Source organism: Misgurnus anguillicaudatus, chromosome 7, assembly GCF_027580225.2.
Source record: "Misgurnus anguillicaudatus chromosome 7, ASM2758022v2, whole genome shotgun sequence".
NCBI classification, from domain to species: Eukaryota; Metazoa; Chordata; class Actinopteri; order Cypriniformes; family Cobitidae; genus Misgurnus; species Misgurnus anguillicaudatus.
This window is the reverse complement of record NC_073343.2, coordinates 32923295-32938501: the sequence shown is the minus strand read 5'-3', so window position 1 is coordinate 32938501 and position 15207 is coordinate 32923295. Positions and strand designations below refer to the sequence as shown.

Sequence of the window (15207 nt, the reverse complement as noted above, 5' to 3'; positions counted from 1 at the left end):
TTGACCCTGGCGTGAATCGAGACGTCCCAGAGGAGAGATCGCTCAATACAGGCTAAAGTGTGAACCGTATTAAAGCCTGCTTAATAGACACTTTAGTGTGCCCTTGCAGAGATTGAACAAGCACCAAAAATAAAATGACTTTAGTTCTGCTTCTTAAGATAATGGTGATAATGTGGAAATAAATGACTAACAGAGAGAAAAGCTTAGCAGTTGAACATCTGAAATGCCTTTAAATATTTTAAAAACACTGCCAAAGTCTTTAGTGTTGTTTAAACATTGCTGTATAACCCCAGTGTAACATAATGTATGAAGATTTGGAGATGGTTCTTCTTAACTTAGGCTAGACAGGAATTAAAACCGTTAGTCTGCCAACCACTGTAGAAAAAAGTTTTGGACAGGTCAGCACAACTTGTATTTTTTGCAAAGATCAGTTTTTGACCAAAAAATACTGTCTTGGGTTCCTTCAGATGGAGAGTCTGTTTGGCAGTCTTCCAGAGATGTTGGACTTCCAGAAGGTTTTCCTTCAAACCCTGGAAGAGAAGATCAGTTCATCTCCTAACTTCAGCACACTGGAGACCCCTGTGCAGTTCAAGGTGGGAATCAAATTGAGTTCATTTGTACAAGAAAATCACAGAGACAGAAATCATTTTAAGATAGGGCTGTCATTATAAAATTTGGCTGACGGTTAATTGTCTAATAAATTTTGACGATTAATTGACTGTTTTATTGCTTTGAAATTTAATTCTCATACATTTTTTTCTTTGTTTATGAAATAATTTTCACATGTTGTTGTGATTATAATTAAATCTTTAATTCTTTTATAAATTATAATTATATAAATCTATATAATTAAAATAAATCTTTTGCAAGGTTTACCTGGCAGCAAATATTAATACACATAACACACATTTTTAAAAAATTGATACGGTCTTGTTTATGCAGGCGCTGTAGCTCCCCCTTGTGTTTTTAGAGAGATGTGCAATCATTGCGGTGATCTGAAATAAGCGCGATGAGTTCAAACAATCGAGATGAAACGATTATTTAATCATTGTGACAGCCCTATTGTAAGATGTTTTTTCTTTATCGGTGACATGTGTTGTTTACTTATATGAGTCGATACTGAATGGCTTTGTAATGTAGTTTTATACTCTCATCTTCTTCATGATTCAGCATTAGTTTTTTCATTTCTCTTTCAGAAGGTGCTCTTCTCTCTCGGTGGCTCATTTCTGTATTACGCCGAGCACTTCAAACTTTACAGCGGCTTTTGTGCGGACCACATAAAAGTGCAGAAGGTTCTGGAACGAGGTACAGCATAAATAAATAAACGCATCTGCTTTCTTCATTACACACAACATCCACATCACTATACAGTAAACATTCGTATTAACTCTTTCCCTGCCAGCGTTTTTATTAAGTTGCCAGTCAGCGCCAGCATTTTTCTAAATTTTCACGAAAGTTTAATGCTTCCAGAAAATGTTCTTCTTTAAATATATAAACATACAATATATCAAATAAAAGAAAAGACTCTCTGCTTTTGAACAACAATAAAAAACGTTTCATCCTATTTTCATTAGTTCTCTTTTATCACCTCTCAAATAGGGGTAGGTTTCTTCAAAAACACCAAATTTTGAGCAAAAACCTGAGATAATTAAATTTTTGTGAAGGACTTTTGATCAGATCAGATTCAGAGCGATCCTCAAAACTTACACGGACAGACAGCTGTTTGCCCTAGGGCGATACTTCCGTGTTTTATAAGTTATATAATAGCAGTATTGCGGAAAGCCGGAAAAACTCGTCATTGGCAGGGAAGCGTTTTCTCTTAATTGACGAGTTAACTTGTCGGGGAAAGAGTTAACTTCTGAATAATTGAGCAAATGCATCACATATTTCCAGTGTTGGGGAAAGTTACTTTTAAAAGTAATGCATTACAATATTAAGTTACTCACCAAAAAGTAACTAATTGAGTTACTTCGTTACTTTTCATGGAAAGTAATGCTTATGATACTTTTTAGTTACTTTTCATGGAAAGTAATGCTTATGATACTTTTTAGTTACTTTTGCGTTACTTTTTCTTGGCTGAGGCTTGATCTCTTTCAGGCCCTGCAGGTGTTTTTTATGACTGAAAAGTTCTGGTTTAAGACTTAAACTGTTCCCACACAGGGGTGTACGCATAAAGTGCATAATGTGACTATGTTTAGTTTAATTCAGTACATATTTTTTTATCTAATTAATTAAACTAAAAAAAGTAACTTGCATTACTTTTTTGAAAAAGTAACTAAAATATGAATGTGTACATTTGAAAAGTAATGCGTTACTTTATTCGTTACTTCAGAAAAGTAATATTATTACGTAATACACGTTACTTGTAATGCGTTACCCCCAACACTGCATATTCCTTTTCATCTTTTATTCCACCTTTGCATTATCTTTTGATTATTATCTTCAAATATTATGTATTAATTAAATTATTATTTATTTATGCATGCAACTTATACTCCTGTATAGCTCAGTGAGTAAAGCATTGCGTTAACAGCGCAAAAGATCATGGGTTTGAACCCAGGGTACACACAGTGAGTGCATTACAAGGTATACATTTTATTAGCATGTAAGTCACTTTGGATAAAAGCGTCTACCAAATGCATAAATCAGCCTGGTTTTTCTTCTTAGGTAGGTCTGCTATGAAATGTATGAGATTGTTATGTTGACCTATCCAAATTTGAATGAGACATATGAGTCATATGAGTAAGATATGAGTCTTGAGAGCAGTTATAGGTTTAATAAACACAATGTTGTGTTTAAGTATCGCTGGTTCGGCAGGATGAGCCGCTGTCCTGGTGTTGTATTCTAATGTAATCCAGTCTGTCAGCAGTGTATGTCATTATATATTCTCACACACTGCTTCTGTTGTGCTACGGCTTTCATTCACAAACTAAAAACCACTTTTGAGTCGACTTGTTAATTGCTTGCCAATTGCTCCCTGAAGTGTCAATTCATCAGGGGTGAGGAGCGTCTCAATTATCGCTCTAATAGCTCCTCTTAATTTAAATGAGACACAAGTGTTACACATTTAATATTATGCATGCTCTATGCACAGTAGTGCCATTTAACCATTTCCTTAAACAGATCCCTGCCAAGTTTACAGGCACAATATGTAAGATTAAAATATGTAAAAATCACTAGCAGTTTTACTAGTCAGACCCTACATGGAAGTCGCCGTCATGGAAGTCGCCGTCATGTTTGTACAGTAGCCCTAAACTGACAAAGTGCTCTATAGTGTGCATTTTATCACTATGTTGTCTCAGACGATGATGTGTTTGTCCTGTGGCGGCTATCGTAGCTTCACTATACGTTTTGAAAGGGAGAGGTGAGCTGTAGACTGAACTGTTCGCTGACGCTGGTTCAAAGTCTCATCGCTAGATGCCGCTAAAAGTCCCTCATTGCACTTTTAAAACTCAACTATAGTGTATATATATATATTTATATATAGTATATATGTATATATATGTATGTATTATGTGGATCTATGAATGTGATTTAGTCCCCGCATCCACTCAATCACATCAGTTCGGACCAGATATATACACTCACCTAAAGGATTATTAGGAACACCTGTTCAATTTCTCATGAATGCAATTATCTAATCAACCAATCACATGGCAGTTGCTTCAGTGCATTAAGGGGTGTGGTCCTGGTCAAGACAATCTCCCAAACTGAATATCAGAATGGGAAAGTAAGGTGATTTAAGCAATTTTGAGCGTGGCATGATTGTTGGTGCCTGACGGGCCGGTCTGAGTATTTCACAATCTGCTCAGTTACTGGGATTTTCACGCACAACCATTTCTAGGGCTTACAAAGAATGATGTGAAAAGGGGAAAACATCCAGTATGCGGCAGTCCTGTGGGTGAAAATGTCTTGTTGATGCTAGAGGTCAGAGGAGAATGAGCCGACTGATTCAAGCTGATAGAAGAGCAACTTTGACTGAAATAACCACTCGTTACAACCTGAGGTATGCAGCAAAGCATTTGTGAAGCCACAACACGCACAACCGTGAGGCGGATGGGCTACAACAGTAGAAGACCCCACCGGGTACCACTCATCTCCACTACAAATAGGAAAAAGAGGCTATAATTTGAACAAGCTCACCAAAATTGGACAGTTGAATACTGGAAAAATGTTGCCTGGTCTGATGAGTCTTGATTTATGTGGAGACATTCAGATGGTAGAGTCAGAATTTTGGCGTAAACAGAATGAGAAAATGGATCCATCATGCCTTGTTACCACTGTGCAGGCTGGTGGTGGTGGGGTAATGGTGTGGGGGATGTTTTCTTGGCACACTTTAGGCCTCTTTGTGCCAATTGGGCATCATTTAAATGCCACGGCGTACCTGAGCATTGTTTCTGACCATGTCCATCCATTTATGACCACCATGTACCCATCCTCTGATGGTTAATTCCAGCAGGATAATGCACCATGTCACAAAGCTTGAATCATTTCAAATTGGTTTCTTGAACATGACAATAAGTTCATTGTACTAAAATGGCCCCCACAGTCACCAGATCTCAACCCAATAGAGAATCTTCGTGCCCTGGATGTGCATCCCACAAATCTCCATCAACTGCAAGATGCTATCCTATCAATATGGGCCAACATTTCTAAAGAATGCTTTCAGCACCTTGTTGAATCAATGCCACATAGAATTAAGGCAGTTCTGAAGGCGAAAGGGGGTCAAACACAATATTAGTATGGTGTTCCTAATAATCCTTTAGATGAGTGTATATGTACATAGATTCCACATTTGGCAGTTCTAGACGCATAGCTGCTGGTTTTCCAATGCTGTGCTTTTGCAGCACGTTAGTTTTTCTAACAGATTAGTGCTCAAACTACCTGATCAATTCATTCAACTGTGTTGACATGATAGGCTCCAAGATTGTAACATATTAAAAACCCAGGCGAGTGTCTTTGGAAAACTGTTAATACTCTACAAACATGATATTTGTTTATTGTCTGCAGTGTTGTTTTCATACTGCAGTGCCTGTAAGCACTTTACCTGTCAGCCTGTGCTGCCTCTTTGTATTTTATGACTTTTGTGCATCACCTGAAGTCATTTACCTGGCAGACGGTACAAACAATTTCAAGCTAAGTTTGTGACGATTGCATTTATTATTCCCCATCTCCTCCAGCAAAAACCGACCGATCCTTCAAGGAATTCCTCGACGCAAGAAATCCAACTAAGCAGCACTCAACCACTTTAGAGTCGTACCTTATCAAACCAGTACAGAGAGTGTTGAAATATCCTCTACTGCTCCGGGAGCTGGTATCTCTGACGGACACGGATAGCGAGGAGCACTACCACCTTACAGGTACATCATACACACACACACACACACACACACACACACACACACACACACACACACACACACACACACACACACACACACACAGCATGGGTTGCCAGGGAGAATGAAAGGAGTTGTTCACTAAAACAGAAATCATTTACTTGCACCTTTACCTTACAGAATGCCAGACCGTAACCTTTTAACATAAAACAAAAAGGATAGACTGTAAAAATGCTGGGTTATTTTTAACCCAGCATTGAATGTAAAAGGGATGAGCCTAGCCTTTGGGTTAAATTAACCCTTAAAATGTTTACATTTGACCCAACAATGGGTTAAAACAACCCAGTATAGGATAAATTACAACCCAACGGGCTGGGTTCATCCCTTTTTAACCCAACGTAGGGTTGAAAATAACACCACATTTTTTAAGAGTGTACATTTTAAATAAAATGTTCCCTTTTGTAGCTCTTTAGTAGCTCAGATCACATTTGCACAGGCACATATTCAAACTTTTACACATCTTGTTCGATTACAAGACACCCAAATGGTGTTTGTTCTCACTGACATAAAATCTGGCGTGATGCATCTTTATGTGCCAAGTTAGGAAATGTGCAGGAGCAATCTGTGCTTCACACAAATCCCTCATGGCTTGAGTTAGAATAGTGAAGTTTTTTTTTACTTTATATTCAGGGTATGAAACAGGGCAGCTCTTCCTTTAAAACAGACAGATTGAGTTGTTTTTCATTACAGAAGCATTGAAGGAAATGGAAAAAGTTGCCAGTCACATCAACGAGATGCAGAAGATCTATGAGGACTACGGTGCCGTATTCGATCAGCTGGTAGCAGAACAAAGTAGCACTGAGAAAGAGGTACGGCTGCAAATACTACACACGGTTTACCAGAGTAATGTCCTGACTTCATTACATTACATTTAGGTTTATAATCGGCACTCTCTTGCTCTTATTTTTCTGACAGGTCACAGAGATTTCTATGGGACAGTTCCTCATGCATTCCTCTGTGGTCTGGCTCAACCCGTTCCCATCGTTGGGTCGAATGAAAAAGGATCCTGAGCTGACTCTATTTGGTAAGGGTTTGCTTTTTCCCATCATAACGTTTTGTTTTCTTGTGCCAAAAGAAATGTGTATATGTTAATGTATTAAATATTAGGTTTTTCTTGATTTTTAAAATAAAGAGCTGGAAATAGTGCTTTCCCATGTGCACAGACAAAACATGTGACTAATTATAGTGCTTTTGTCATGCCACTTCAGTTTTTATACTATACTGATCAGTGATGCGCGGGTCAATGTATAAACAACCCGCACCCGACCGACGTTTTCCACTAACCTGCCGGCAACTCGGACCGCAAAAAATAAAAAATAAATAGTTTACGCGACCCGCTCCCTGGCCTGCATTTTTTAAAAGTATAGTTATTGTTTAAAACTGGCATCTGTATTTTAAACGACCCGACCGACCACGACACGAATATCATTCAAAATATTTTTGGATGACTCGTAACCTCGGGTGACCGCAGGCACACGCTCATTTCGGATCAGCCCGCGCATCACTGATTATATATATGTTTTTATATGATTGTATTAATATTAACCTTTAATTAATTTAACTCTTCCTTGCCATTGACGCGTTATCTCTCGTCAAGTAAGAGAAAATATTTTCCTGCCAATGATGCTTCCCTGACGAGTTTTTATGGTAATCTGTAATTCCGCTATTATCCACTAGATGCCGATCTTACCCAATTTATAAAAAACTGAAGCAAAATGACTTTAATTAATTTTAAACTCTGTGTATGTAATCGTTCTGAATCTGATCTCTAACAAAATTACTTTACAAAAATGCTATTATTTCAGCTTTTGGTCAAAATTTGGTATTTTTAAAGGTTATATAAACAAAAAAATGAAGACAGGATGAAACTTTTTTTGCTGTTTTGTTTGTTTGGGTCTGTTATTTCATTTAAAATATTTGTATGTTTATATATTTATAAAATACAATTTTCCTGGAAGGCATTTTGTGAAACAACTACAAACCAATAAAATAATAAAACTTTTTTAAAAGTAACACACCAAAATTGGATGGAGAAAACAAAACTGAATATTCTTCATGTAGTTTTATGCAACAGAATAAAATTTAACAGCATTTTATCTAAATAATTTTAAGTTCTAGAAAATTATTATATGCAAAACTTTAGTAAAGTAATACATTTATTTTTCTTTTTAGTTTATATTTTCAGACATTTTTTTCTTTCGACCGAAACCGATAATGGCATTTTCAGCTAAAAATTCCGGTGCATCCCTACTAATACTATAATGCATTTTGGCTCTTTATAGCTTATATTACCAAAAGTTTGCACCCTAAAACGAAATAATTTTGTGAATTTCCTAAATGAAATTGCATCTGCATGGCTTTGATTTGTCTTATTAGTTTTCAAGAGAGCTGTGATACTGCTGTACAGGGAAGCCAACAACAAAATGAAAAAGAAGACGGTGAGTCTGGCTTTTACTTTGGATCCTCAACATCAAAGTTTTAAGCAACAAAAATAGCCTTAATTTGATTTTACCCTTTCCCTTTTTTAGTGTTCTGTCTGATCATAAATTAAAAAGGCTTTATGCTGATGTACTACAGAACTTTATATAAATGTTTTCTTTGAATGACATCACAAAGTCACAGATTGCAGAATTAAGTGATTAAGCTTAAATAGACTTGCAGCCTTGCAAAGCATACATTATTTGATTCGAATGGTGGCAAATCCACCATTTTTATTTCCAATAATAGTGACATAATCCTCATATGCATTTGTTTGTGTGGCAGCCGACATCAAGATCAGCCCACGTAGATCAGGATCCATTTAAGCTTCGCTGGCTCATTCCCCTGTCAGCGCTTCAGGTTAAACTAAACAACACTGCGGGTAAGAAACACACCTGGCCTGTTTGAATCCGATAGCAATAATGAAAAGTGTCCACATGTTGAAATATTTCACCTTTCCATACGTCACACAGAGACTGAGCGCGTCTGGGAGTTGATCCACACCAAATCAGAAAAAGAGGGCAGACCTGAGACGGTGTTTCAGTTGTGTAGCAGGTGGGAATTACCTATTTTCAACTTAATATCTGATTTTTTTCTTGTATAGAGCTAACAATCACATTCTCACACTCGCAGCACCATAGAGTGCAAATTGAACATCATCAAGGTGATTCGCTCCATCCTGAGAGAGAACATGCGGCGACACATGCACAGAAATGAGCAACCTGCTGAAAAAACCTTTAAAAAACAACTTCATCTCCTCCAAAAGACTCTGCCGGCCTCTGCTAAGATAGGTCAGTATGACCTCCACTTTATTTCTAAAATCTACATGCTATCATAAATAAAATTATTTAATGGATGATGAAAATAGAAACAGGGTATCTGTCAACTTAAGGCAATGTTTCCCAAGAAGAAATTGCAGGTGGTTCATGAGTTGATAAAACAAATCATTAATTACTGTTAAATCATAAAATATAAATAATTTTAAAATTAAAAAAATCTAAATAAACCACACAAAAGATATATTTTATTTGAAAGTCATGTGACCATTATATAACACTATAATATCAGAAAACTGAGATACGTTGTATGTACCAAAAAAAATGACGAAGTAACATACTATTGATAAAACTTTAAAATGGATGAAAAATCTATGTTTTTGAAGTTAAACATGCAAATGTGCTATTAAGTTATTGAAATATTAATTTACAATCTTCAATAATTTAACTCTCCTTTTATGTTTGGGGTCAAATGGACCTCAAGGCTACTTTGACATTTCTCAAAAATATGCTAATTGTATTTTTAAACTTACTTTTTTGAATAGTTTTTGACTTTGTAAGTTACTTTTAGTCACTTTGAATAAAAGTGTCTGCCAATTATATAAATGTACATACTACATACAGTAGGGCTGTCACGTTTATGAAATTTGGCTGACGGTTAATTGCCTAATAAATTGTGACGATTAATTGTCTGTTGACGTTTTATTTTCATTAATTAATTCTCATTTGTTTGTTCATGAAATAATTTTCACACATTGTTGTGATTATTTAAATTAAAGATTTTGCAAGGTTTACCTGGCAGCAGTGTTGGGTGTAACTAGTTACTAAGTAATTAGTTACTGTAATTAAATTACTTTTCCCTTGAAAAAGTAAAGTAAGGGATTACTCTTATTTTTGTTGTAATCTAATTACAGTAACTTCTGATGTAACTAAATACTGTGTATGGACTGTAGAACAATTATGTATACTATAATACAATAGTGGATTTAACATGGTTTAAGTTTACATTTCTTACTATTAACTGGTTGATTATTAGCATTAATATTAATGAGATGCTGGATGTTTATTAATACTTAATAGCACATATCAATGCCTGATTCTGCAAAACCTTATTATACGTCCTTAACCCTCCCCATTTCTATCAATACTTAAAATGAACAACTTCTTTAGTATTAATAAGCAGTAGTTGGAGTATATTGAGGCAAAAGTAGTTAATAGAGAGAATTGGACCCTAAAGTGGGACCAGAATAATTGATGTACTTTTATATACAGTATTATTTCTTTGAGCCATTTCAAGCCTTGTATCATGTACTGAATAGGATTTAGAAAGTAATTAGTAATAAGTAATTAAATACTTTTTGGAGAGAGTAATTTGTAAAGTAATCTAATTACATGATTGAAGATGTATTTAGTAACTAGTTATTAATTACTTTTTTTGAGTAACTTACCCAACACTGCCTGGCAGTAAATATTAATACACAAAACACATATATATATAAAAGTAATTATTTAATGAATATATCTTTCAAAAACTGAAATGTTGTCGTTTTTCCACTGTATCAAATAGCTTTGCAATGTGTCGCGTTACACTGTAAGTCATATAGCGCCATTAGATATGGTCTCGTTTATACAGGCACTGCAGCTCCACCTTGTGTTCTTTAAAGAGATGTGCAATCATTGCGGTGATGTGAAATTATCACGATGAGGTCAAACAATCGCGGTGAGATGATTATTTAATCATTGTGACAGCCCTAACACACAATACACACAGTGTTCCTGTAAAACTGATCTAATGAGGTTTTTTTTACTATTTATACGTGAAAAACTGGTACAACTGTTCTCAAATAAAATAAGTGTTATATATTATTTTATTATTACTTTTTTTTTACTAAATATACACAAAATGTATGCTACAAAAGATACGTTTTCATAGGAATCTATTAAATAAACAATTTATGTATATAAAAAAAATTAAAAAGGAAGGTTTTTCCTACAATTTTATTTTAAATCTGAAGTTATTTAGTATATATTAAACATTAAAAGTGTTGCTAAAATTTGAACATAACAGGAGGGTTAAGGCAAGGGTATTAGGTTGACAAAATGTTTGAAAAATCCTGCCTTAAAGGAAAACACCACCATTTTTCAATATTTTACTATGTTCTTACCTCAACTTGAGATGAATTAATACATACCGATCTTTTTTTAATGCATGCACTTAATCTTTGTACTGCGCGTCGTGAATGTGTTAGCATTTAGCCTAGCCCCATTCATTCCTTAGGATCCAAACAGGGATGAATTTAGAAGCCACCAAACACTTCCATGTTTTCCCTATTTAAAGACTGTTACATGAGTAGTTACACAAGTAAGTATGCACTGCAAAAAATGACTTTCTTTCTTAGTATTTTTGTCTTGTTTTCAGTAAAAATATCTAAAAATTCTTATATTAAGATGCTTTTTCTTGATAAGCAAAATGACCTAAGAAAATAAGTCTAGTTTATAGACAACAGATATAAAATTTAAGTGAATTTGTGCTTAAAAGAAGCAAAAAATCTGCCAATAGAATAAGAAACATTTTCTTGAATTAAGTGTTTATGAAAAAAGTAAACTTATTTAAAGAATTTTTTTCTTATTACATTGGCAGATTCATTTGCTTGTTTTAAGCAGTAATTTACTTAAAGTTAATATTTTTTGTCTAAAAACTAGACTTATTTTCCTAGGCCATTTTGCTTATCAAGAAAATACATCTTAATTTTTGGACATTTTTACTGAAAACAAGACAAAAATACTAAGAAAGAAAGTCATTTTTTGCAATGTGGTGGCACAAAATAAACCGTTTTTTTTTTAAGCGGATAAAAATGAGAACTATATCGTATGGTGGAAGAGCACTTAGTTTGCAGCACTTCAACCTCAAAATAAAACATGGAAGTGTTTGTTGGCTTCTAAATTTATCCCTGTTTGGATCCTAAGGAATGAATGGGGCTAGGCTAAATGCTGACACATTCACGACATGCTGTACAAAAATTAAGTGCACGCATTGAAAAAAGATAGGGATGTATTAATTCATCTAAGCTGAGGTAAGAACATAGTAAAATATTAAAAAACTGTGGTGTTTTCCTTTAAGGCATCGTGACATTAAGTGATTTTATATTAAAAGTGTTAAGAGCTGCATGCTGTATAGACACAGCATGATAAAGCAAAACGGTTGTAATAATTAGATGCTATTTTGCTGTGGCATCAAAGCTGACAGAAACTGTTGGCAGAGTGACTTGACCAGATGTTCACATTCTTACTTTAATATCCTGACATCTGTGATTATGTTTATGTGTCACAGCTTCTTCTCGAGCCTCTTGGTTCTGCAGACAACCTTCAGATGACGTTTCCCAATCCATCAATGACATGCTGATGCAAGCTCTTCCAGATTCAGATTCAGCAAGTTCAAGCAGTGGGACCACCAGTAGTGCCGGCGCTCCTCTGGATCACCCACCAGACCCATCGGTTCATCAGACACGACCGTCTGGTCCTAATGAATCCGACAAACGCTGCGAGAGGAGAGGACAGGAGACTCAAGACACTCCCATCACAATCGAGAGCCAGTTTCAAAGGCTTCAATTGACCGAAGAAGCATCTCAAGCACCACACGCGCTGCCGGAGACTTCAGAGGTGGACACGCCAGAAAGACACTCTTCAATAAAACGAGCTCACTTTTGCCCAATAAAACGCAAGCCTGGCAAAGGCAGTACTAGTAGCTTGAAACAACGCCGGACGACGCTCGTGAACATGCGGCGATACAGTCACTCTTTGGACAGTCCGACGGCAGAGTCGATGGCAAATAACGTGGACCTTAACTCGCTACTAGAGACTGACTTCAGTGTTCAGAGCTTGACGTCTGTGGTCAATGAGGACTGCTTTTATGATAACAACACAGAAGCAAAGAAAAGTGATGCAGGAACTTCATAGCATCCTTTATATGAGCAACTCATGTCTATGTAGCCTTTCCAGGGATTTAAGTGAGGAAAGCAACTCAAATCATTTAAATTATGATTTGCTCTGCCAGTGTTTTTCTTAAAGTTGGTGTTAAATGTATTTTTGGGTGATTCATTTATTGAACCGCTCATATAACATTTTGCACCAGCGAATCAAATCGCATGCCTTTATTTATGGCATACTGATTGATGCACGAACACAAACGCAAACATACGGTCACTATTGGAGCAATGCTCGACTGGAGATGTAATAAGAGTGAAACTACTACAGGATTTAACTTAGCCTTGTTTTAGGACACTACAAACACTTCTTGTGTTTTAGCATTGATTCAGGATTGCTTTTTTAAACTTTTATTTATTAATAAGATAAGATTATGTTTTTATAACTAGGTAGATGGATGAAACTTGATTTTAACATGAGAAAAGTGTCTTTGTAACAACATACTGTACGTAAAACTCATTTTCTTATGACCACATAAGATTATAAATCTTTAAATAAGCAATTTAATTTAAATGTGTAAAAATAAATTTGGTATTTACCGCTTGAAATCGTCAGTTGTACGATGCATTGTTTAAAATTGTATATAGTTTTTATGCTTTACTGTAATTTATGATTTTATAAACATTTTACCATCACAAATAAACTAGAGACAAGTTTTTAATATTTGACATAATCCATTTATTTTCTACAAAGAGAAAGTTGTTTGATAAATACAAAAACATTTTGAAATGGCAGGACTTTTCAGCATGGTGGGGAGCGACCATTTTCTGATAAATCTTAATATTAGCACACACACACACTGCAAAAAATGATTTTCAGGAAAGAAATTCTTAGTATTTTTGTCTTGTTTTCAGTAAAAATATCTAAAATTTCTTAAATTAAGATGCTTTTTCTTGATGAGCAAAACGACCAAAGAAAATAAGTCTAGTTTTTAGACCAAAAATATCAAATTTAAGTGATTTTGTGCATAAAGCAAGCAAAACAAATCTGCCAATGGGGTAAGCAAATTTTTCTTGAATTTTTCTTGAGTTTAGTGTTTAAAAATATGTTCAAGATTTTTTGCTTACCCCATTGGCAGATTTTTTTGCGTTTTTTGCACAAAATCACTTAAATTTGATATTTTTTGGTCTGAAGACTGGACTTATTTTCTTGGGTCGTTTTTCTCATCAAGAAAAAGCATCTTAATTTAAAAGAGATTAGAGATTTTTTACTGAAAACAAGACAAAAATAGTACGATTTTTTTTTCAAAAATGCAATCTTGCACAATGAAAATTCACTGTCTGCTGTGTTAGTGGTCACCACGTTCATCTATCGTGTTATGAAGGTGAATCTCTTTACTGTTGCTGCTCCACTGTTTCTTGGCTTTATGTTTGAGTCTCAGTTCCTCTCTGAAGTCATATTCAACAAGGCCTTGGTTCTCCTGACACAGCGTACTGTAGGCGTCTGCTAAAGCTCTGAATTCAGAAATAGAGAGCTCTGTGGGCCGTAGTGTGGGATCCACATCGGCACGATGCAGCAACACTTCTGTTAATTCCTGACGCTGAGACTCTGGAAACATCATTCTGCAGGAAAGAGAAGAAAACCGTGATTACGTGCAGACGTTATGAATTAATGTGAACCATAAAAGTGACAAGAAGGTTAATGTAGAAATAGCCATTTATTGTGTATCAAAAAAGGAGGAACAACAAAGATTTGCTTTAGTAGTATGTTTTCATCAAGTCGAAAAGATGCCATCACAAACATGTGACCAATCACATCAACACAGTTGAATGGTGTGATTGAGCGCATTGCGAAACCATCAGCTATGTGTCTGGAACTGCCGAATCCAGCATCTATGTGCATATATATCTATGGTCTGAGCTGGTGCGATTGACCCCATTGCAAAACCATCAGCTATGTGTCTGGAACTGCCGAATCCAGCATCTATGTACACATATATCTATGTTCTGAGCTGGTGCGATTTAGTGCATTGCAAAACCATCAGCTATGTGCCTGGAACTGCCGAAACCAGCATCTATGTACACATATATCTATGGTCTGAGCTGGTGCGATTGAGTGCATTACGAAACCATCAGCTGTGTCTGGAACTGCTGAATGCAGCATATATGTACATCTATATCTATGGTCTGAGCTGATGCGATTAAGCGCATTGCGAAACCATCAGCTATGTGTCTGGAACTGCCGAATCCAGTATCTATGTGCATATACATCTATGGTCTGAGCTTGTGCGATTGAGCGCATTACGAAACCATCAGCTATGTGTCTGGAACTGCCGAATTCAGCATCTATGTACAAATATATCTATGATCCGAGCTGGTGCGATTGTGTGCATTGCGAAACCATTAGCTACATGTCTGGAACTGCCAAATCCAGCATCTATGTGCATATATATCTATGGTCTAAGCTGGTGCGATTGAGCGCATTGCGAAACCATCAGCTACGTGTCTGGAACTGCTGAATCCAGCATCTATGTACATAAAAGTCTATGGTCTGAGCTGGTGCAATTGAGCGCATTGCGAAACCATCAGCTACGTGTCTGGAACTGCCGAATCCAGCATCTATGTACATCT

General features: G+C 35.9%; 2 protein-coding genes across 6 annotated transcripts in view; one reads left to right on the top strand and one right to left on the bottom strand.

The window, feature by feature from the left end:
- The window catches only part of LOC129418114 (rho guanine nucleotide exchange factor TIAM2), an 89688-nt gene extending 76388 nt beyond the window's left edge, over positions 1–13300 (top strand). For all 3 annotated transcript variants that reach the window (XM_055173030.2, XM_055173029.2, XM_055173031.2), the window contains exons 18-27: positions 468–593; positions 1197–1305; positions 5181–5360; positions 6090–6208; positions 6315–6423; positions 7776–7837; positions 8163–8259; positions 8351–8432; positions 8511–8668; positions 11985–13300. In XM_055173030.2, the coding sequence (XP_055029005.2) occupies positions 468–593; positions 1197–1305; positions 5181–5360; positions 6090–6208; positions 6315–6423; positions 7776–7837; positions 8163–8259; positions 8351–8432; positions 8511–8668; positions 11985–12610 (1668 nt within the window). In that variant the 3' untranslated portion in view covers positions 12611–13300. The remainder of the gene's footprint in view (positions 1–467; positions 594–1196; positions 1306–5180; positions 5361–6089; positions 6209–6314; positions 6424–7775; positions 7838–8162; positions 8260–8350; positions 8433–8510; positions 8669–11984) is intronic.
- Positions 13301–13886: 586 nt separating this feature from the next.
- The window catches only part of tfb1m (transcription factor B1, mitochondrial), a 31696-nt gene continuing 30375 nt past the window's right edge, over positions 13887–15207 (bottom strand). For all 3 annotated transcript variants that reach the window (XM_073869753.1, XM_073869755.1, XM_073869754.1), the window contains exon 8: positions 13887–14199. In XM_073869753.1, coding sequence (XP_073725854.1) covers positions 13926–14199 — 274 coding nt within the window. In that variant the 3' untranslated portion in view covers positions 13887–13925. The remainder of the gene's footprint in view (positions 14200–15207) is intronic.